This window comes from Rattus norvegicus, chromosome 5 (genome assembly GCF_021556685.1).
Source record: "Rattus norvegicus strain SHRSP/BbbUtx chromosome 5, alternate assembly SHRSP_T2T, whole genome shotgun sequence".
In the NCBI taxonomy this organism is placed as follows: Eukaryota; Metazoa; Chordata; class Mammalia; order Rodentia; family Muridae; genus Rattus; species Rattus norvegicus.
Window position 1 is genome coordinate 44,164,087 of NC_141538.1, and position 24,737 is coordinate 44,188,823.

The 24,737-nt window shown below is 38.6% G+C and overlaps 1 protein-coding gene across 2 annotated transcripts in view; it reads right to left on the reverse strand.

Moving 5' to 3' along the window:
* The window catches only part of Ufl1 (Ufm1-specific ligase 1), a 33,135-nt gene extending 22,659 nt beyond the window's left edge, over nt 1–10,476 (reverse strand). The window contains exons 1-6 of one of the 2 annotated variants that reach the window (XM_087548845.1): nt 9,809–10,450; nt 9,371–9,516; nt 8,135–8,163; nt 7,340–7,437; nt 6,752–6,866; nt 4,423–4,553 (exon numbers count right to left, since the gene is read on the reverse strand). In XM_087548845.1, coding sequence (XP_087404971.1) covers nt 4,423–4,553; nt 6,752–6,866; nt 7,340–7,437; nt 8,135–8,163; nt 9,371–9,398 — 401 coding nt within the window. In that variant the 5' untranslated portion in view covers nt 9,399–9,516; nt 9,809–10,450. 2 annotated transcript variants of the gene reach the window in all.
* Between the last annotated feature and the right edge of the window lie 14,261 nt (nt 10,477–24,737).

Consider the following 24,737-nt stretch of genomic DNA (forward strand, 5'->3'; position numbering starts at 1 on the left):
CTCAGAGACATGTGAGGACTGGGTGTATGTAATTTTCCTCATGGTGCTTTCCCTCTCTTCTCTTAGAAATATTTAAGTGAGTGATAGAGGATTTTGTTTTTGAAAAAAGTGTGATAATATATGTACTTAAATATATTTGGAACAAGGTATTTCTAGTCAAAAGTGTTTGAGAATCTAATTTACAAATGCTCTTTTATTTATGTGTATTTTCTGTAACATTTTCTGAACTACTTTAATAGGATATAATCTTCACTTAACTAACACCCACTTGATTCCAAGCACACAGATCAATGGTCTTAGTAAATTTACAAACTTGTGAAAGCATCGCAACACTCCACTTTTCTAATTTACAGTAGCACGTCAGTCGCTACTGCCACTCTGTAGGAGTCATCTGATTCCTGAGTCTGTAAATGTGCCCGTCCAGACAGTCAGTATAGTTGAATCAATGGAGGTCTCGTGTCTCTGTCTTCTTTCACTTAGTATCATGTTAGGATGTTCGTCAATGACGAAGCATGCACGCAGTGCTTCAGTCCTGAACAGCACTCTATCACACAGATAGTCCACACTTTCATTTTAATCAGCTGATTGATATCTGTCTGTCACAATATGATGGATTTAATGAGTATCATATATTCATGTCCTTGGTATGCATGTCTTTGTGTGGGCATTGTATGTGTCTGTGGTACTGAAATAACAGCGTGCTATGATTCATTCATTCATGGGCCTGTGCATGTGTAGATGACTCCATTACATATAGGTGATTATCACTAACATATCCCCAGGCCAATACATCCTTTTAGCTAGCTGACATATTTCCAAGTGTATATCTTTGTTTCACTGTGTGTTTATATGTGTGCGTGTGTGTGTGTGTGTGTGTGTGTGTGTGTGTGTGTGTGTCTTCAGATATGTCAGACTATGTGTGAGCTTGTGGAGGCCAGAGGGACAACTTTGGATATCTTCCTCTGTCTCCTATTTTATTTTTTCAGACAGTTTCTCACTCATTTTGGAGGTTCCTGTTTAGCTAGAATGGCTCGATAGAGAGCTCTCGGGATCCTGCTGAGGCTCCATGCAGGTCCGTATGCTTGGAAAGAACGAACTTTGCCACGGGGCCATCTCCACAGGCCTTCACTTTTCACTGCCTATGGTTTTAAAGTAAGATTCTGTTTCTATTTACCTTAAGCCATCACCTGTTCTTCAATCAGCTTCTATTTTTATGCATACTCAGTCCTTTAACCAATTCCAACTTTTTAATGCCTTACTGATTATTTAGAATGCCACAACTTTATTTTCTTTTAAATCATTTAAGAAACTTGATAAAAATAGAACCACTTATTTAAAAATATAAATGAAATACTTAACGCTCCTCCTGTGTTTGGAGAATTTTGACTAAACTATTTAACAAAATTTCATGTAGATCCATTTGCTTTTTTTAAATTGTTTGAATTAGATTCCACTATGCTGTGAATTGTGTCAACTCTGTTAATCTTACAGTAATCATCACAACCTTCTTACATGTTATTCTGTGTGTTTCTCCTCCTGCTAAGAAACCTAAAAGCAGTCCTTCCTTAAAGGATTCTACCTTAAAGGACTACACCTTGGAACTCTTAGGTATTCCTCATTGTGCATATTCAACAAATGTACTTAGAATTTCTAAGTTTTTTGTTTGATGACTTTGTCTTTCAGTTTGGAACAGAACTAATGTTGGTTTAGTGTTCCTGCATATCTCACTCATCTCAGTATTTACTTCCTGATCATTTAGCTACCTGTACAGCTGCCAATATGACCTTGTGGATGCACAGGGCTTCAGACCAGAAAAGAGAAGTGGTTCCTAAGTTTCCAGCTATTCTATATATATATATATATATATATATATATATATAATTTAGCTTTACTCTGCAGTTGACAGTATTTCTACACAGTAGCTCAGAGCTACTATGAAAGGAAATAAAACAAAACTGCTGATCATGACAAAATTTATACTTGCTACAGTAATCAGCAAAATATAAAGGGCAAATATATTAACAGAAAAGTATTTTTAGTTTTTGACTAAAAATTCAAAGGGCACAAAAGTTTCAAACCTGTCTCCCTCTATTTATTGCTACCAATCAGCTTCCCAGTTCTGCTCTCCCTAAAGACCAACACTTCTTTGTGTTTGGAGGGAGACTGCATATGGGTGGTCAGAACCAAGGAGGAGAGAGTACATGGAAGAAACTATAGCAGCAACAAGAAGTCAGGTACATGATGGGAGTTAATGAGATAAATAAACATGTTACAGGTCATCATTACTCAGTCTCCCATGGTTGAAGAAGAGAATTACAAATACAGGAAATGAAAAATAGAAAGAAAAAGAAAATAAGAATGAAGTTTAGTATTTGTTTGAATTGGAGCTATCAGTCTGAACACATGGTTTTGTTGTGTATGTTTACAATTAAAGCCACAGAACATGCATGGTTCTGTGTCAGTGTGTTCTCTCCTCTTTACCAAAAGGGCCAAGGAACAGTGAGAATCTAATAGTGTGAGAAGCATCTAAGTACCCAGATATGCTCCAAAAGAAGAAATCAGGTGGCCTTGGAGAAATGGCTAGACGGGGAACTATGAACTGAACCGAAAACATTTTGTCATATCTGTAAAAAAGTATACCACAGAGGAATGATAGGGTCATGCCAGGTCAAAGCCAGCCTTAGGGCCATCCTCTAGTAAAATCAACGGTGATCGGAGAATGTAACGTATAACATCCTAAAGTAAAATAAAAAAACTTAGGGAACACTAGGTCCCCAATGATAAAAACAAATAGACAAACTATAAGTCTGAGGAGGAATGGGATACACGGTCCTAAAATTTCATCCCTGTATGTGACTGTTTGTTTGTTGTTTTGTTTTACAAAGAAAACAGCTTTATAAGAATTTCATCAGATATATGTTAAGTAAATATAACATGTTCGTCAGTAATTGAAAAAATCTAATTGTGTATCATCTGCTAAGATTTAATTAGAAGATAAAGTGTCCCTTCTGTGTGTCCCTGCCAATGATGGCCAATGTAAACATTGACACTCATATGCACCATCAAGCAGACAGCAGACAAGAGAAGTTAACATTTTAAAGATCTGTGACCTTTAAAATATTGGTATCAGGAAGTCCGAGAAAGATTAAGCAAATGTTCCAGACTAAAGTGAACAAAACCCTTTCACTATTCAATGAAATGCGTGACCTGAACTGAACCTGAAACAGCAAGAGAGGGCAGTGTGGAGCAATGTGCACATCGAGATGGATCCAAAGACTACAGGAGTGCATGCATCCATGCCAATGTTCTGACTGTGAGTCTGGATATATTATACAGAATAATTCTCTTTTTGTAGGAAACACAGATGAAACTATCTGTGGTAAAATTTAAGCAACTTCGATATTGGTCATAGAAAAACTCTCTAATCTATAAATTTTAAATTATTTAAGAATAAAAAAGAAAAAAAAATTGTTTCACCAGACTACAAGCTTCCTCTTCAAACCTTTCAGTTCTCCTTTGCCTTGCATGTGTTCAGTATTCAATAAATGCACTCTGTGGCTACATGACTACAGCTTCCCTATCTGAAAGAAGTGTGTGCAGTTAAAGGCTGACATAAAGACAAGTACAACAGGATAGAAAATAGACATTAGATTCGTGATACTGACACTGTAAGTCGGAGAAACCGGACTAGTGGCCTGGAAGGGGACAGAGGGTAAGAAAATGAACAGTGAACGTAGACATATGGTCTAAAAACATTCACAGATATTAGAGGGAGTGGAATATGAAATCCTGAGAGGTGTCTGAAATGAAAATCTTGGCATCTCAAACGCTGATAGAACACAAAGCCACTCGACAGAATCTGATGTGAAGGTGAGGAGATAACTAAAAATGTAGGCTTTCTAAATTCTATATTTTAATAAATCTAAACCGGCTATACACTTGGTTTTAAAATGTCCATGTCTAAAGTAACACTGCTATTAACACTGTGCACTTTTAATAAAAAGGATACTAAAAATAGTGCCATCTAAACGCCAAGTAAGTTAGGCTACTGACTTAACAGCCCCACATCATGGGGCTACTGTGTAATGTAACAATGAACCCAAACTTCTATTTTAGTAACTGCATGGTCTTTTCATGATTTCAACATGATTTTTTTTTAAGTGATCCCAGCATCAGATTTTAAACTGCTTTCTGAATAGTACAAAAGTTATTGGAGCAGGAAAAGGAGGGTAAAGTGGGGAGACAGGCTGAAGTTTGGCACTTGGCCTTATAGTCCCATTCCAGAGACACTCTCCTTCTGCCTGTTTAATAAACTCAGACACTCAAAGAGATTTTGCTTAAAAAAGATTCAGCTGCTAGGAAAAATGCAAATAGTGTTAAATAAATGTGTAAGTTTCTACATATCCTTGGAAACATGTTTACCGGGTAATAGCACTGAAGAGTCCACGGATGCGTGCTTTATGGCGAGCCACAAAGGCCTCAGTGAAAATCACTCCTCTGTTATCAAGGTCAAGATGGCCATTGATAATCCGGCCAAGTCGCTGAGTTAATGCCTGAGAATAAGAGGTCAATTTTTATTAATTTGAAGTAACAAAATTAAAATGTGCGTTTGTACAATCCTACTCAATTCATGCTATGTACTGTGACAGAAATTTCGACTGTACAAATTACATAATAACTAAACTAAAATGATGTATTAATATCTAGAAAGCTTCATTGTTTCACAGCAGAGTCAAGAAACATACCAAATTATTAAAGGATTATCTATAATAGTAATAATTATTGATTATTATTATTAGTTAATTGATAGATATTTAACCACAATAATATCCATTTCTTACAATCCTTATTTCTAAAGGAAAATAAAAATGATGGATCCGTCTTAGAAAGGACTCTATTTGCACCTTTGGATACTACAGGAACAAATATTGCTCCATGATTTTGCAACTAAGGGAAATCTAAGTCTTGAAAAATTATTTCTCTAACAGTAACAAAGACTTTTTCCTGATTTAAACTGGCAGATTATCTGGCTTCTTGACTGGCTTTCAAATTTGGGATAGAATTTAATTCTTCTCAGCTATATGACATCTGAACAAGGCCATGTGAAACAGGTCTGGACACATTCCATACTTCCTTCCCTGACTCAAAGCAGATGTATTCAAGTTGGTTTGATAAATTTACAACAAAGAAAAATCTAATAAGCTTTGAGGAAAACATCTGTGATATTCAAACAACAGAACTAGAAACTCTTGGTGTAAGCCTTATTTTTTTTAAACCTGACTTTCTATGATTTATAGTTACTCAAGTAAAAAAGGATTTAGATCCCTAATATGCTTTGTAAGACATTTATATTTTCTAAATTGTGTTCTAATTGTGTTTTACCAGCAGGAAAGCTTATTCTAGTAATATAGGTGAGTGAATAAGTCTACACTACACACTGGTCTCCTGTAATTGAGGTTTGGTAACTTTCTAAAGTCAGATTTCCTTAAGGTGAAGGATACTTATGATTCTTTGAATGACAATGGACCCCACAGGCTCCTTTGTTTGAATGCTTGGTTCCCCATCAAAGGAACTGTTTGGGAAGAATTAGGAGGTGTGGCCTTGTTGGAGGAGGCATGTTACTGGGGCTTTGAAATTTCAAAAGCCCAAGCCAATGTCTGTCTTTCTGTCTGTCTCTTTCTCTGTCAACCTGTCGATAATCAATAAAACTCTCAGTCCCCTTCCTGCCTGCACACCTACTGCCATGATGACATTGAACTAATTCTCTGAAACAATTAAATGCTTTTAAGAGTTACTTCAGTCAAGGTGTCTATTCACAGCAATAGTATAGTAACAAAGGCAGTAGTTAGAATGAGATTTGGCTGTTTTCTTATTTTAGTAAATTAAAAACAAACTACTGCTCCTAGAGTGCTGCCTCTGGGCTAACCTTTCATTAGGTAATCTATTGTTATTTATGCAAAGGACACTGTTATTCCTTCTCAAAAGATCCAGCACCGGAAACAACATACAGATGAAACAACACTTCTTAATGTCAGGGAACTACGAAGTCACATTGACAGAACTCAAATCCAGGTGTGTGTGTTACTAAAGCCTATGGGTTTCCCACTGGACCACACTGACCATAGTCAGTATCTATGACTGTGAGATAACAAACTACTTTAAAAATACAGACCACGTATAGCCTCAGTTCTTAGCTAACACTGTTATTACACTTCAGTCATGAGACCTTTAGAAACAGCATAAATACCTCAGTGAGGGAATATGTGAGATTCCTTGTTCTCCTGACACAGCTACAGCTCAGAGGAGGAAAAATATGGCAGCAAAAATAATGCTTCTACTGACATTTCGATAAGAAAGTTCTTTGCTGAAAGTGTTTTACACTGCAAAATATTGAGTGGCATTCCTAATCTTTACGCCCTCTATGTTATAATTTTTAGCAATTATACCAAAGCTGTATATATCCTGGCTAGGTTATAAACAGCAGACAAGGTAAGTATTAAGGAAATCCACACACCTATGGACTTGAGCATCTATGGCGTCAAGCAAGTCTTAGGAATCTGGAACCCCGGGGCTTGGATGACTGACTGTAATCACTTTGAACAGTCTCTTCAGAGCCATCAAATAGGTTACACCCCCAAAATACATGGCTCTGAGTTACATCCACTTGGACCTTATATAAAACCACCTGATCCTGACCCCTACTCAGATTCTTTAAAATTCTTTACATTATTAAGAAAAAAAAAAAAAGCACCTGTGTCAGAAAATCCCCAGGAAGGTCATAGGTTTTACACAGCTCTGAGACGGTTACTTGACCACTTTCTTGCAATTTATCATTCACCTCTTCTGATAACCGATCCAGATAGTTCCTAATGTGGAAAAAGAAGTTCTTGTTTTAATTAAACACGTTTTCCATCTGTATCTCTCCCTTTCCTGCTTTTCTGCTAGGGTATCATAGGCCCCCAGCTAATGGAGGTGAAGGAGCTCCCTGCTCAGACTCTAAACCTTATTTTTTGCTCATGGATATAATTAAATGTAAGGTCAATCAAATGGCGGTGTTTTTTCCTTTGGGCCAACAGAAATTTTATAGTCATTTCACATTATTTCTAGAACATATTTGCTTTGGGTTCGGTTAATTCACAGTGAATAGTAAGTTAAAATTTTATATTGTTTTAATAAGAAATGAATATGTACTTCCCATAATTAGCACTTACTTTTAAAATAGAATGGTTTTTATAATGAATGTCTCTATGACATGATCTCTAAACGAAAGCCAGGTTGGCCTCACCTGGCCTAAAGCATTTGGAAGGAGGAAAGAGAGCACCTCCAAGTAGTTACTTACTCATCGACCAGCTGTCCCAGTACCATCTGCACATGCTTCTCCGACTTAATAATGTCGCCGACTCTATTTTCAATATGAGTCAGGTCCACGTTAATAACCTAGAATTACACAGAGATTACAGTTTCCACTAGTTTTAAAATTTGAGATCATACCTTGAGAATAAAAAGTATATTTTATATATATTATATATATTATTTATACATTCTTTATATATCATTCTTAGATAAATTTGAAATTACTTTAAAACATCTGAATATTGTGACAACATGGAGAATAACAACTACAGTTCGAGGCCAGTGTGGTCTATATAGCCAGTTGTAGGCAAGGTGAAACGGGATCACAGAGTGAAACAATCTCTGTGTGTGTGTGTGTGTGTGTGTGTGTGTGTGTGTGTGTGTATGTCTGTATGTATACAGTGTGTGTGTATGTGTATGTATATACATTACATGTATGTATTACATATTATATTTGTTAGAGGAAGTGTGTTACTGTGGGGGTGGGAAAAGAACTTCCTTCTAACTGCCTGAGGACGCGAGTCTTCTCTTGTTTGGCTTCAGAACAAAGATGTAGAACTCTCAGCTCTTCCAGTAGTACCATGCCTGTCTGGTGGACTGAACCTCTCAACCTGTAAGCCAGCCCCAATTAAAAGATGTCCCTTATAAGAGTTGTCTTGGTCATGGTGTTTTCTTAGCAATGGAAACTAACTAAGACATGTGTAAAGAAACTCAACAAATCCATAGTATTTATAAATTAAGAAAGCTTTAAGAAATCAAAGCATAAGTTTTATAAATTTACCTGTTGTAAGTCGACAATGTTTACTCGACCTTTGAACAAAAGAGAGGACTTACGTTACATGGAAGTTCAGCTGAACAGCTTCAATTCTAACAGACAGTGTTGATCACTATAAGTCCTTCTACAAAGGGCATAGACATAGATAACTAATGGACTTAGATACAGATTACTAGCCTATCAATCTTCATGGTTAAAGCCACAGGCAACACTGTTTTCAAAGCTGATTTTAATCACATCAGACTAATTGTGAACATCAATGGATACAATGTAGACAAACCTATAGGAGGCATTCAATTCTTCTCACAAGTCAGTTTGGCTAAAATGACCAGAGAAAACACCTACCACTGAATTAAGATGATTTCCCATTTCATGAAACTAAAAAGAATGTCTATCAGCAAAAGAGAATCTGTTAAATATTGCAAATATTGTAAATCACAGCTCACATTTTATTAGCACTACTACAGAGAGAAAGAAGGCACCAAGGCTATACCCAGTATCTAGTGATGAGTTGTTTCTGATTAAATCAAACTGCGCTCAATCTGCTTAACACCATGTGCTCAAATTTTTAAAATATAAAGCAAAACAGTATTTTGTGTTTGATGGTACTAACTATACTTCATAATACGATGGGTCTCAGGCAATAGTACATCAATTTACAAAGTTGCTTTTTAATTAGTTTTTTAAATTTAATTTTTAATGCAGCTTTAATATTTAAGATTAAATATTTTAAAATCTTATGAAATCCCTATTACTCCTTTATAATTAACTACCTGATCACTGGCAGCTAGGTACTCACCCCTGGGTCATGAAGTAAATTAATGTACATACATATACATTATATATATATGTATATATATATACACACATATGTATATATTATATATACATACACACACACATACATACACCTATATTTAATTCAACCCAACAAACACATGGTATTTGTTAAGTGACAAGAGTTAAGATCATGTTTGCATGAACCTGTAAGATCACGTTCATATATACATACAAAGGGTGACTGCCTAAACCTGTGAAGGTTGATTATCATCAAGTTATCAGTTGAGAAGGGTTACAGCTTGTGGTAGTATTTGCCTAGTATGTCCAACACAAGGAGGAAAGAAAAAGGAGCAATTGAGGAGAATGCTTTATAAGCCCCATGTAGTTATTTACTTATGATTTTAGTGTATTTCCTTCAAACATCCAGTAAAGACAAAGGCAGCCCACTGAGGAATTACTTACCACCTCGGACATGTAGCTCATCTCTCATTTCTTTACTGATCTGGGCTGGAGTGATATATTCCTTCCCATCAAGCGTATGAACTACTTCCAGCTGTTTCTGAGAGATCAATTTATTCACAATCTCAATGCAGTTCCGCTCTGACAGCCTGCGAGAAGGCATAAGTTTAAGAGTGTTCTTGATATGTTCCACAAAAAAGTATTTGAAAACAAAATTCTGAGTAACTTCTACACTACAAAATCCGTCCTTTATTAGTATAATAATACTGGTTGAGTAATTAAAAAAAAAAAAAAACCTCGAGAGTAAGCAAGTTTACATTCCCTTGAATTATTTACTTAGTTCTCACACATCACTGTATCTAAAGATGTTCTCTTCTAGTCCGGCCTTCAAATATCAACATTTTCAGTTGAAAACAAAACTTTTCTTAAAAATCACAGTACCTTACTGGTACGGTAGTTGGTGGACAGACAGGACATCTGACTCAGCCACGCAGTTAACTTGCACTAGGTTTGGTTTCTTTGGTTTTGTTTGTTGTGAGGGTGTATGTATGTCTGTAGCTCTCAATGTTATAGAACAGCATCAACGAAGTGGTGTTTTTAGGTCCGGAAGAAATAAAATACTACAAGAACTCGTTTACAAGGAGCAAAAGTCTATTCGCCTTCTAAATGTGATCTGTAATCATGGGCGCAGATTTTGGCCACTCCCCCAAAGGTTTCTGAAGTGTAGAAAAGTCAGTGTCCGGGAGTTCCTAAAAATGACAGATGGCGAGTGGGTCTGTCTTAGACCTGTGGCCGCAGGTAAAAAGGATTTAGAGGAGGGAAAGGCTACTTGCTGCGCGCTGCACTGGCGTCTTGGCAAGCTTGCTCTAGGCCGGGCAGCAGCGAGCACTTTTACTGACAGCCGCCCACCGATACCCAGCAGGCAGTGCGGGAACGGGGCAAGCGTCCGGGCCTAAGCTGGCTCCACACCGCAGGGAACCAGTACCTTTGCGTGGACTCAGCAAACTGCGCCCGCTGGAAGTCAGCCGCCAGACGCCGGATCTCCTCCCAGGCGTCCGCCATCATTGCTCCGCTCTCCGCGACACCGGGAAACGGCAGACACGTCAGCCTTCAGCCCTCCACTGGCACCCTGAGACGGGCCGCGCGGAGGGCCAAGAGACCTGCGTCAACAAAAACCGCAAACAGAAACGCTAAGGCGGAGCGCTCCGCCCTCAGTTGGGCGTGGCCTATGTGAAGTGGCTTTATAAACTGCTACAAAGCACTTCTAAAGCTGACTCAGTAATCCTTCTTTTTGTAAGGTTTCTGTCCAGCAACCATCAAATGACCTTCCGCCCTTGTAGAGCGGACGAGACATACTTCTTTTGTCGGACTTTTACAAACTGTGACTGATCCACTTTGAACAGTGAATGGGGCTTTTACTTGAGCCAAGAATGAAGTCCGTTTTAGAGAAACTTGTTGATCCACATTACTGCATCAGTTTGAGTTTTGTTTTTCCAAAATGAGTCTATTTGGATATTGCAAACAACATGGAGTTGAGTTTATGTGTTTTAGAGCTTGTTGTTGTGGTGGTGGTGGTGGTGGTTCTTCTTCTTCTTCTTCTTCTTCTTCTTCTTCTTCTTCTTCTTCTTCTTCTTCTTCTTCTTCTCCTTCTCCTTCTCCTTCTCCTTCTCCTCCTCCTCCTTCTCCTTCTCCTTCCTATTCTTATTCTTATTCTTATTCTTATTCTTATTCTTATTCTTATTCTTATTCTTATTATTTACTCAGACAAAGGAGTGACCATTGCTGGGAGTGAAATGTGGCGTGGGGGAGGCAGTTGCCTTGTACTTCTTAGACAAGAAAACTGCTGCTATTGTTTATTTCCACACACCACTCTCCCATCTTAATCAGTGGGAAATTCAGAAGCCTGGTTGTACTTAGTAAAGAATATTTTGCTTCTTTCCCATGTAAATATACTAGTCTATATAACATGTCCAGTAGATAAATCCATTAGTCTTCTAAAGTGTCTAGCTTTAATTAGAATTTAGAGATCTCCATCATAAAGCCTGACTTTTAAAATTCTCTCCACCTTATCCTTTGAAGCTGGGTCTCTAGTAAGGTAGGTCAGCCTTGCCTCAGGTAGGTTCACTGGTCAGCGAGCCCCTGAGGAGCCTCTTGGCTTCACCTCCCAGGCAGATTGCTCATACCCAGGTTTCCAGATGAACTTTGGGCTGTGAATTGACGTCTGTATGCTTACAGAAAGCACTGTAACCATCAAACATCTTCCCACCCACCATTTTCACTATCCCTGAACTCAAGCAGTATTACAGAGCAATAGTCATAAAAACTGCATGGTATTGGTACAGAGACAGACAGATAGACCAATGGAATAGAATTGAAGACCCAGAAATGAACCCACACACCTATGGTCACTTGATTTTTGACAAAGGAGCCAAAACCATCCAATGGAAAAAAGATAGCATTTTCAGCAAATGGTGCTGGTTCAACTGGAGGTCATTATGTAGAAGAATGCAGATCGATCCATGCTTATCACCCTGTACAAAGCTTAGGTCCAAGTGGATCAAGGACCTCCACATCAAACCAGACACACTCAAACTAATAGAAGAAAAACTAGGGAAGCATCTGGAACACATGGGCACTGGAAAAAATTTCCTAAACAAAACACCAATGGCTTACGCTCTAAGATCAAGAATCGACAAATGGGATCTCATAAAACTGCAAAGCTTCTGTAAGGCAAAGGACACTGTAGTTAGGACAAAACGGCAACCAACAGATTGGGAAAAGATCTTTACGAATCCTACAACAGATAGAGGCCTTATATCCAAAATATACAAAGAACTCAAGAAGTTAGACCCTATTAAAAAATGGGGTTCAGAGCGAAACAAAGAATTCACAGCTGAGGAATGCCAAATGGCTGAGAAACACCTAAAGAAATGTTCAACATCTTTAGTCATAAGGGAAATGCAAATCAAAACAACCCTGAGATTTCACCTCACACCAGTGAGAATGGCTAAGATCAAAAACTCAGGTGACAGCAGATGCTGGCGAGGATGTGGAGAAAGAGGAACACTCCTCCATTGTTGGTGGGATTGCAGACTGGTACAACCATTCTGGAAATCAGTCTGGAGGTTCCTCAGAAAATTGGACATTGAACTGCCTGAGGATCCAGCTATACCTCTCTTGGGCATATACCCAAAAGATGCCCCAACACATAAAAAAGACACGTGCTCCACTATGTTCATAGCAGCCTTATTTATAATAGCCAGAAGTTGGAAAGAACCCAGATGCCCTTCAACAGAGGAATGGATACAGAAAATGTTGTACATCTACACAATGGAATATTACTCAGCTATCAAAAACAATGACTTTATGAAATTCGTAGGCAAATGGTTGGAACTGGAAAATATCATCCTGAGTGAGGTAACCCAATCACAGAAAAACACACATGGTATGCACTCATTGATAAGTGGCTATTAGCCCAAATGCTTGAATTACCCTAGATGCCTAGAACAAATGAAACTCAAGATGGATGATCAAAATGTGAATGCTTCACTCCTTCTTTAAAAGGGGAACAAGAATACCCTTGGCAGGGAAGAGAGAGGCAAAGATTAAAACAGAGACAGAAGGAACACCCATTCAGAGCCTGCCCCACATGTGGCCCATACATATACAGTCATCCAATTAGACAAGATGGATGAAGCAAAGAAGTGCAGCCCGACAGGAACCTGATGTCGATCTCTCCTGAGAGACACAGCCAGAATACAGCAAATACATAGGCGAATGCCATCATTAAACCACTGAACTGAGAATGGGACCCCCGTTGAAGGAATCTTAGAAAGGACTGGAAGAGCTTGAAGGGGCTCGAGACCCCATATGTACAACAATGCCAAGCAACCAGAGCTTCCAGGGACTAAGCCACTACCTAAAGACTATACATGGACTGACCCTGGACTCTGACCTCATAGGTAGCAATGAATATTCTAGTAAGATCACCAGTGGAAGGGGAAGCCCTTGGTCCTGCTAAAACTGAACCCCCAGTGAATGTGATTGTTGGCGGGAGGGCGGCAATGGGGGGAAGATGGGGAGGGGAACACCCATTCAGAAGGGGAGGGGGAGGGATTAGGGGGATGTTTGCCCAGAAACCGGGAAAGGGAATAACACTCGAAATGTAAATAAGAAACACTCAAGTTAATAAAAAAAATAATAATTCTAAGCACTTAAAAATAAAGAAAAAAGAAAAAAAAAAGAAAAAAAGAAAAGAATTAATCTGACTTTTCCTTGGAAACCCTAAAAGCCAGAAAAGGGCATGGACAGATGTATAGTAGACTCTAAGATAGACTTCTCATATTGTGGTGATCCCTAACCATAAACTCATTTAGTTGCTACTTCATAACTGCATTTTTGCTACCATTATGAATAATAATATAGATATTATTATTTGTATGCAGGATATCAGATATGTGACCCTCAAAGGGTCTAAGAGATCACAGAAGTTATTCCAGACTACTATATTCAGTAAAACTTTCAATCAACATAGATGGAGAAAATAAGAAATTCCATGATAAAGCCAAATTTAAACAATATATGTCTACAAATCCAGCTCTACCAAAGGTTCTAGATGGAAAATTCTAACCTAAGGTTAACTATGCCTATGTAAACACAGGAAGTAAATAATCTCACATTAGCAAAAGCAAAAGAAGAGAAATACACACATACCACCACCAACACTGCCACCCCTACCACCATTCCCCATCATCACCAAAATAATAGGAATCAACAATCATTGGTCAGTGATATCTCTCAGTGTCAGTGGTCTCAATTTACCAATAAAAGCACACACAGAGACTGACAGAATGGATTAAAGGTACAGGATCTAGCCTTCTGCTGCATCCAAGAAACACATCTCAACATTTAGGATAGACATTATCTCAGAGTAAAGGGTTGAAAAAATATTCTAAGCAAATATACCTAATAACAAGCTGCAGTAGTCCTTTTAGTATCTGACAAAATATACTTCAAACCAAAACCAATCAAAAGAGTTAGGGAAGGACACTACACACTCATCAAAGGGACAACCCATCAAGATGACATTTTAGGTTTTACATCCATACCCCAAACACAAGGGGATGCAAGTTTGTAAAAGAAACATTACTACAGCTTTAATCACATGTTGACCCCTACACAGTGATCGTGGGAGCCTTCAGTACCCCACTCTAACCAATGGACAGGCCATCTAGATAAAAACTAAGTAGAAATAATGGAGCACACTGGGATTATAAAGCAAATGGAGGTAGCAGATATATACAGAACATTTCACCCAAACACAAAAGAAAATATCTGCTCTGCACCTCATGGGAACTTTCTCTAAATTTGACCACATACTCAGTCACAAAGCAAGACTCATGAGTTAAAAAGAAATTGAAATAACTTCCTGCATCCTATGAGACTACCACAGAATAAAGATAGATGTCAAACTCAACAGAAACAACAGAAAGTTTATAAACTCATGGAGACTGAACAACTCCCTATTGAATGAACAATGGGTGAAGACAAAAATAAAGAAAATAAAGACTTTCTGGAATTCAATGAAAATAAATACACAACATACCTGAAGTTATGGATTTTCATAGCATTAAGTATGTACATGAAAACAAAGAGGAAGGGAAGGAAGAAGAGGAAGAGGAGGGGGAGGAAGAAGAGGAAGAAGACAAAGGAAGAAAAGAAATTGGGGAGATCTTATACCAGCAACTTAACAGCATACCCAAAAGCTCTAGAATAAAAAGAAGTCATCACACACAAAAGGATTATACCAGTAAGAAATAATCAAACTGGGAGCTAAAACTCAATAAAATAGAAACAAAGAGTACAATACAAAGCACATGATAATTAAGCTACAATCTTTAGATCCAGATGGGTTAGTAAATAAGGAGGGGCCGAGCAGGGATGCATGAATCTCCCTAGGAGGGGGGATAGAATAGATTTTAGGGAAGTAATGGAGGCAAATGGGGACAAGAGCAGGGGGTCAGGTAGAGGGTAGAAGTGGAAGGAGAGAGTTTGAGGAGAGACAGCTAGAATGCGGAAGGGGGATGCATTTGGACCAAGGTGTAGAACTCTACTACAGCGAAAACTTCTTGGAATATGTAAAGGTGATGATTCTAATGAGGACTCCTAGTAATGGGGGATAGGAAGTCTTAACGGACCATCTCTTGTTGCCAGTTGAAGTTTCCAGTGGCATGACTGTGTTGCATTCAATTGAATTGTGGGGCAAAGGGGGCCCATGAAAATTTCCAAACAATACAGGCTCTTGCTAAGAGTAAGGATTGTGCTACATAAATTGACAGTGGGGCCATTGTCATTAAAAATATGCTAGGGCTTCTTTGTCAAATATCAGGTGACCATAGGTGTGTAGGTTTATTTCTGGTTCTTCAATTCTATTCCATAGTTCTACCTGTTTGTCTCTATACCAATACCATTTGGTTTTTATGACTTTGCTCTGTAGTATAACTTGAAGTCAGGGATGGTGTTTCCCCTAGAAGTTCTTAGTTCTTTTATTGTTGAGAATAGGTTTTGCTATTCTGTTTTGTTGTTGTTGTTGTTGTTGCTGTTATTCCAGATGAATTTGAGAATTGCTCTTTCTATCTCTGTGAAGAGTTGGAATTTTGATAGGGATTGCATTGAGTCTGTAGATTGCTTTTGGTAAGATGGTCAATTTTTAAAATATTTTTTATTTACATTTCCAATATTATTCCCTTTCCCTGTTTCCCAGACATAAGCCCCCTATCCCCTTCCCCTCCCCTTCTTCTATAAGGGTGTTCCCTCCCCAACCACCCCCTTCCTGCTTCCTGACGTTCTCCTACACTTGGGGGGGGGTGTCCAGCCTTGGCAGGACCAAAGGCTTCTCTTTCCATTGGCATTCAACTGCCATTTTTACTATATTAGTCCTGCCAATCCATAAGCTTGGGAGATCTTTCCATCTTCTGAGATCTTCAATTTCTTTCTTCAGAGACTTGAAGAAACCAAAACCATCCAGTGGAAAAAAAAAGACAGCATATTCAACAAATGGTGTTAGTTCAAGAGGCAGTAGGCACGTAGAAGAATGCAAATTCTTATCTACTTGTACAAAGCTTAAATCCAAGTGGATCAAGGACCTCCACATAAAACCAGATACACTGAATCTAATAGAAGAGAAAGTGGGAAAGAGCCTCGAACACATCACCACAAGGGTAAGTTTTCCAAACAGAACACCTGTGGCCTCATAAACTGAAAAGCTTCTGTAACACAAAGGACACTGTCATTAAGACAAAACAGCAACCTACAGATTGGGAAAAGGTCTGTACTAACCCTATATCTGATAGAGTGCTAATTTCCAATATATACAAAGAACTCAAGAAGTTAGACTCCAGAGAACCAAACGACCCTTATGAAAAATGGGGCACGGAACTAAACAAAAAATTCTCAACTGAGAAATCAGGAATGGTGGAGAAGCATGTAAAGAAATGTTCAATATTCTTAGTCATCAGGGAAATGCAAATCAAAGTGAACCTAAAATTCCATCTCACACCAGTTAGAATGGCTAAGATCAAAAACTCAGGTGACAGCAAATGCTGGCATTGATGTGGAGAAAGAAGAACACTCCTCCATTGTTGGTGGGATTGCAAGCTGGTACAACCATTCTCGGAATCAGTCTGGCAGTTGCTCAGAAAATCGGACATAGAACTACCTGAGGACCCAGCTATACTACTCCTGGGCATATACTCCAAAGATGCTCCAACATACAATAAGTACACATGCTCCACTATGTTCATAGCAGCTTTATTTATAATAGCCAGAAGCTGGAAAGAACCCATATGTCCCTCAACAGAGAACTTGATACAGAAAATGTAGTTAATTTACACAATGGAGTACTACTCAGCTATTAAAAACAGCGGCTTCATGAAATTCATAGGCAAATGGAATGAACTAGAAAATATCATCCTGAGTGTGATAACCCAGTCACAAAAGAACACATATGGTATGTACTTATTGATAAGTGGATATTAGGAAAAAAGCTTGGAATATTCAAGATACAACTCACAGACCATATGAAGCTCAAGAAGAAGGAAGACCAAAGTGTGGAAGTTTCTTTCCTACTTAGAAGGGGGAACAAAATAATCACAGGGAGGAACCTGGGAGGGAGAGTGGGGAGTAGGGGGGTGGCAGCAGGATCAAGTGTGGGAGGAGATGGGGGAGAAGTACAGAGGGTCAGGAAACTGAATGGAAGTGTGTAACAATGGGGGATAGGGGTAGCCATTAGAAAGTCCCAGGTGGGGGTTTGGGATTTAGCTCAGTGGTAGGGTGCTTGCCTAGTAAGCACAAGGCCCTGGGTTCGGTTCTCAGCTCTGAAAAAAAAAAAGAAAAAAGAAAAAAAAGAAGGTGCCAGGGAAGCAAGAGGTTCCCAGGACCTAATGGGGATGAAATTAGCAGAAATACCCAACAAAGAGGAGACAGAACCTGTAGAGACCATATCCAGTGAACAGGCATGGCCTCTGGTTGAGGGATTGAGACACACACTCATCTCAAAAATTTTAACTCAGAATTGTTCCTCTCTAAAAGAAATACAGGGACAAAGAGTGGAGCAGAGACTGGAGGAAAGGGCACCCAGACACCATCCCACCTGGGATTTATCTAGTATGTAAACACCAAACCCAGACACTGTTGCGGATGCCAAGAAGTGCTTGCTGACAGGATCCTGATATAGCTGTCCTCTGAGAGCTGACCAATACAGATGTGGGACCAATACAGATCTGAATGCTTGCAGCCAACTATTGGATTGAGCATGGGAACCCCAATGGAACAGTTAGGGGAAGGACTGAAGGAGCTGTAGGGAATTGCAACCCCATGGGAAAAACAATAATATCAACTAACTGGACCCTCCAGAGCTCCTAGGGACTAAACCACCAATCAAAGAGTACACATGGAGAGACCCATGGTTCCAGCTGCATATGTAGCGGAGGATGGCCTTATCTAGCATCGGTGGGAGGGGAGGCCCTTGATCCTGTGGAGGCTTGATGCCCAAGTGTAGGAAGATGCTAGGGTGGTGAGGTGGGAGTGGGTTGGTGGGTGGGTAGAGGGGGAGCACCCTCATAGAGGCAGGGGCAGAGGGAGGGGATAGGGTGTTTCTGATTCTTGAGAGCAACCCATTCAAGGAGAGATCTGTTGGAACTATCATGTCTATACTAAAGCAAGATTAGTTCCTATGCTCTCTCTGTGTTTTCTTTGGGTGATATGTAGAATAAGTGTAATATTTCTTTTATATGACAGCTGTCTGAGTATATGTCTATCTTGTTTGCCTTTTCAAATTGAAAAATCTCAGTTACATCTCCTGGTAATAGTTTTATACTTGTAAATTTTATGGCAACACAGTTAGTTTAGAGTGGATTAACAAATTACTGATGTAAGTTTTGAAATGCGATGTCCTTATGGAATTTAGTACTTTATACATATATATGACAAGACGGAATGATAGTGAGATTAATTTTGCTAGACATTTTCCTCTGTTAATTGTTCTCTTGACTTAAATTTAGTGGTTATAAACCATTTCTGGCTGATATGTATCTAAATTACCATCAAAACAGGTTTAGTCTATTGTTTATCTGAAAAGGTTTTATATGATTATTTATCCTATTCTTTAACAAATAATTTATGATTTTTTATTTATTTTAAGCACATTTTTCAGCAACAATGACACTGTTAGAATTATAACAATTTTTTAGGGTTTTTAAATTCCTGGTGTTATGTGTTTTAATTAATCAGTTTTCCCAGGAGTTTTAAGAAGTTTTAAATTTTGATGATTTTAAACATATGTCCAACAATTCTCACACTCTATTATTTGGCTATCTATACTCCATGTTTAGGAGTAAAATGCATTAAGTTTAGAGGTTCTTACAAAGAACTCGTCTACAGAAATATTCAAATGATAAAAATAATTTAAAATTCAAGTCTCACGAGTTTGTTCAAAGGACTCATAGGGAGTGAGTGTGTAAATTCAATGTGAATTTGTGTAGCGTTTTTTCTTTCTGAGATTGGTGACCTCACTTAATATTACGCATTCTATGTCTATTTTTCTGTACATTTTGAAAATTTTTTCTTTAGAACTGACCAGATTTGCATTATCTATTAATCTGTTGAGGGATAACTAGTGAGTAAAGCAGTCATAAACATGGGTTCAGATATCTCTGTGAGGTTCTCCACGAATATGTCCAGTACTGAAATAGCTTGGTCATATGGTAGCTATATTTTAAATTTTTGAAAACCCCAAACTCATTTTCACAATTGGTGTATTCATTTGAACTTCATCAGCACTGAATAAGGTTCCTCTTTTACATATTTTAGCCAAATTTTGTTTTTAGGTTTCTTGTTGGCAGTCATTCCGATGTGGGTGGGGGTGGGAGCTGCGATGGTATCTCACAGTAGCTTTAATTTACATTTCTGATGTTGCTAGTGATATTGAACACTTAAAAATAGCTATTGCTATTTCTGTTTCTTTCTTCAAGCAAGCAAGCAAGCAAGCAAACAAACAAACAAACAAACACATAAGCGGCTATCAGTATTATTGGCAGTAGTTTTATTTCCTCAGTGTTTAATTTCTGCAATTGTTTGAAGTGTGGAGATTCGCCCTGTGAAGTGTAGCTGGCAAAGATTGTCTCCCGTCCTGTGGGCTGTCTATGTACTCTGATGATAGTTTCCCTTGGCATGCAGAGACCTGTTTTACATTTGTTGATGCCTGGGACTAGTCGCTGTGCTATTGATGTTCTGCTAAGAAAGTCATTGACTACCCAATATATTTTTTCCTCACAATTATCAAAAATCAAAATATATTTGCGTTATTTTCCCACCCCTCAGTTCCTTTTAATTTATCCCCTCCCCCGTGCACTCTCTCTCAAATTTATGGTCTCTTTTTTTAAAAAAAATTATCGTTGCTATGCATTAAGATCTTTGACATATTTCTATTTGATTTTTGTACAAGATGAAAGTTATGAACCTAATTTCACTCGTCTACAGGTAATAACCAGTGTTTCCAGCACCATTTATTTAATAGTCTATCTTTTCCCTAAAGGGTGTTTTGTCTCACTGGTTAAGAATCTGGTGGGCAAAGCTTTATAGGTTGATTTGGGGGGGGTCTTCTGTCATACTGTATTGATTTTATACCAGGCTGTCTTATCTCTGTAGTATAATTTGCTGTAAAATTTGAGGTAAGGTATTGGGCTGCCTCCAGTCCTTACAACCTTTATTAAGAAGGCATATTGAGGGGTTGGGGATTTAGCTCAGTGGTAGAGCGCTTGCCTAGGAAGCGCAAGGCCCTGGGTTCGGTCCCCAGCTCCGAAAAAAAGAACCAAAAAAAAAAAAAAAAAAAGAAGGCATATTGAACTTGTCCAGTGTCTTTTCTGCATTAATTGAGGTAATTATGTGGTTTCTCTCCTTATGTTTGCTTATATGGTATATTATGTTTTCTTGATATGCATATGTTAGAACAATGTTGACTTTTCTGGGATGAACCCTACTAGGTCATATAGTTTTAATGTGTTCCTGGATTTGTTTTGCAAGTGTTTTGTTGGGAAATTTTACATTTTATCAAGGAATGTGACTTGCAGTTTTCTTTCTTTGTTGTCATTACCTGGTTGTGGGATGAGAATAATATTGGGCTTCACAGAATGAATTTGCTAGTGTTCCTTCTCTTTCTATTTTGTTAACTAGTTAGCAAGAATTGGTGTGAGGTTCTTCTTGAAATTGGATAGAATTCAACTGGATGGGTCCATCCAGTCATGAGCCATCCAGTCCTGAGTTTTTCCTTAAGAGGATACTTGGTTACGATTCTATTACATTGCTTGTATGGGTCTGCTTGTTGTTTACGTCTTGTGGTTTTAATTTTGTCAGGTGATATGTGTTTAGGGATTTTACTTATTTTGGGTTATCCAGGTTTTTAGAGCATGAATTTAATTGTAATACATAGAAATACCCTGTATTTCATTGGAATCTGTTGTAATGACACTGTGTGTGTGTGTGTGTGTGTGTGTGTATCTTTCCATATATTATCTCTCTCTCTCTCTATCATCTATCTATATCTATCTATCTATATGTCTGTCTGTCTGTAATATAGCCTTCTTTCATACATTTATTCATACATTACCTCATATATAACCATAGTTTACCTTCCCTCCACTCTTCTTAGTCTCTCCCCCTACCCCTCTCCTCTCTGCCAGATCCACTCCTCCTTAATTTCCCTTCAGAAAAAAAGCAGTCCTCCCAGGGATATTAACTGAACACAGCATATTAAGTTACAATAACACTAAGCACAAACCTTCATATCAAGGCTGGACAGTGCAACTCAGTAGGAGGAGAAGGGTCTCCAGAGAAAGCAGAGTTTGGAGACAGTCCCCATTTTCACTTTTAGGAGTCCCACAGGACCACCAAGAGAGAAAACCATAACATATACGCAGAGGTCTTAGCTGAGACCCTTACAGGATCCCTGACTGTTACTTTATTCTCTGAAAGCCCCTATGAGTCCTGCTTAGTTTGTTCTGTGGGCTATGTTCTTGGAGTGTCCTCAACCCCTCTGACTCCTGCAATCCTTCCTTCTCAACTCCTGTCAGGTTCCCTGAATTCCAACTAATGTTTGGCTGTGGGTCTCTCCATCTGGTTCCATCAGTTGCTTGTTGAAGCCTCTCTGATGATGACTATGCTAGGCTCTGGTCTATGATTATAGCAGAATATTATTAGTAACTATTTCATTGATGTCTTCTTCCTCTTTCTCTTCTTCCTCCTTCTCCTCCTCCCCTCTCCCCTCTTCTTCCTCTTCTTTCTCCCTTTTTTACCCAGCTATGTTTGTTTTTTTATCCTAGGTTTCTGGGCTATCTAGACTCTTGTTTCTGGTCATCCAGACTGTCAGGCATGGGCTCCCTCTTGTGGCATGAGCCTCAACTAGGGCCAGTCACTGGTTGGCTACTCTTAAAAGTGTAAGGACACCCTTTTGATTTCTACTTTTGTTAATTTGTGCCTCCTCCTCCTCCCCCCCTCCTCTACCTCCTCTTCCTCTTCTTCCTCCTCCTCCCCCTCCTCTTCTTCCTCCTTCCTTTCTGATGTTGCTCTCTCCTGCCTCCAAAGAACCAACTCTTTACATTAAATTTTCAGATTAATTAATATTTACTATCATCTTCTGGAACTGGGACTGTTTTTTGAGAGCCTTGAAGTATATGGTTGTTGATGTAATACCTCTCAGATTTTTTGATGTGAGTTCTTATCATTATAACTTTCCTCTTAGGGCAGCCTGGGAGATGTCCCAGAGTGTCTGATAGGTTTTTGTTCTTATTAGCATTTGTGTCTAAGAATTTTAAATTCCTTCTCTGTTTTTTGCATTATTCACTGTTCAGTAAAAAAATATTGTGTAGTCTCCAACTTTTAAAAAATCATTTCTGTATTTTATTTTGTGGGTGATTTCAAGTTTTATTCTGCTGTGGTATGTGATAGGTCACAGACAGTTATTTCAATTTTATTTTATTGTTGACACATGATTTGTATCTTATGATATGATTGATTTTGGAGAAAGTTCCATGTGCAGCTGAGAAAAAATGTGTATTTCCTATCTTTTGGGTGGAATATTCTATATTCAACTTTTATGTTCAGTTGATTCCTGGTATATTCTACATCTGAATTTTCTACTCATTTCTAATTTAGGAGGGTTATATAAATATGAGAGTTGGATAGTGGATAATTATTGTATCAGGGTTTGTGTGCTTTTAATGACTTTTAGTGTTTGTTTTTTGAAATCAGGAACTCTAATATTTGGTACATCAATATTTATAATGGTTACATCTTCCTGGTGAGCTTTTTCTTCTATTAATATGAAGTGCTCCTTTTTACATGAATGTGTATCACATGTGTGATTGATGCTCATGAAAGCAATAAGAGGGTAGCAGATCTCCTAGGTCTGAAGTTGCTGATGGTTGTGAGCTGTCATGTGGGTGCTGAGAGAGTTACAAATACTCTCAAAGAACGCAGTCAACTTTCCAGCCCTAATTCTAGGTTTTGAGCTAATCCTTTAGTCTATGTATTCTCCTGGTGAGTGAAGACAATTTTGAATATACAGTTACTGAAAGGGGTCTTTGAAGTGGAAACCTGAGTTTTCTTTGGAAAGCAGTTTTGTTGAATGGTGTTTTGCTGGGGACAAACATGTAATGGAGTTGTTTTCCTGAATTGGACACAAGTGAAAGACTAAGAAAGGCTTGTGAAGGAACATTTCACTGAAGCAGACACAGGAGAAAGGGTGTTCTGCTAAAATAAGCACGTGAAAGGACATGTGATAAAAGATTCTTTGCTAACAACATGCATGTATTGGTTCACCTTACTTTGTATAGTTTCTTTTGTTGGGACTCCATAGAGTGAAATGCACCACAAACCTTCTGGTGGTGTGGGGCAGTTTCTTGCCCCTTCCAAAGACTTGGGCTGTTTGGCAGAATGGTGTCAGCTGAGACAGACACATGTGCTGAAGCAAGTCATGTGCTCAGGCAAGATCCATGGAGAACATGCGGGGTTTGGAGAGGATATAAAAAAGACTCCACAGCTGGAGGTTCCTCAGAAAATTGGACATTGAACTGCCTGAGGATCCAGCTATACCTCTCTTGGGCATATACCCAAAAGATGCCCCAACATATAAAAAAGACACGTGCTCCACTATGTTCATAGCAGCCTTATTTATAATAGCCAGAAGCTGGAAAGAACCCAGATGCCCTTCAACAGAGGAATGGATACAGAAAATATGGTACATCTACACAATGGAATATTACTCAGCTATCAAAAACAATGACTTTATGAAATTCGTAGACAAATGGTTGGAACTGGAAAATATCATCCTGAGTGAGGTAACCCCATCACAGAAAAACACACATGGTATGCACTCATTGATAAGTGGATATTAGCCCAAATGCTTGAATTACCCTAGATGCCTAGAACACATGAAACTCAAGATGGATGATCAAAATGTGAATGCTTCACTCCTTCTTTAAAAGGGGAACAAGAATACCCTTGGCAGGGAATAGAGAGGCAAAGATTAAAACAGAGACAGAAGGAACACCCATTCAGAGCCTGCCCCACATGTGGCCCATACATATACAGTCATCCAATTAGACAAGATGGATGAAGCAATGAAGTGCAGGCCGACAGGAGCCGGATGTAGATCGCTCCTGAGACACACAGCCAGAATACAGCAAACACAGAGGCGAATACCAGCAGCAAACCACTGAACTGAGAATAGGACCCCCGTTGAAGGAATCAGAGAAAGAACTGGAAGACCTTGAAGGGGCTCGAGACCCCATATGTACAACAATGCCAAGCAACCAGA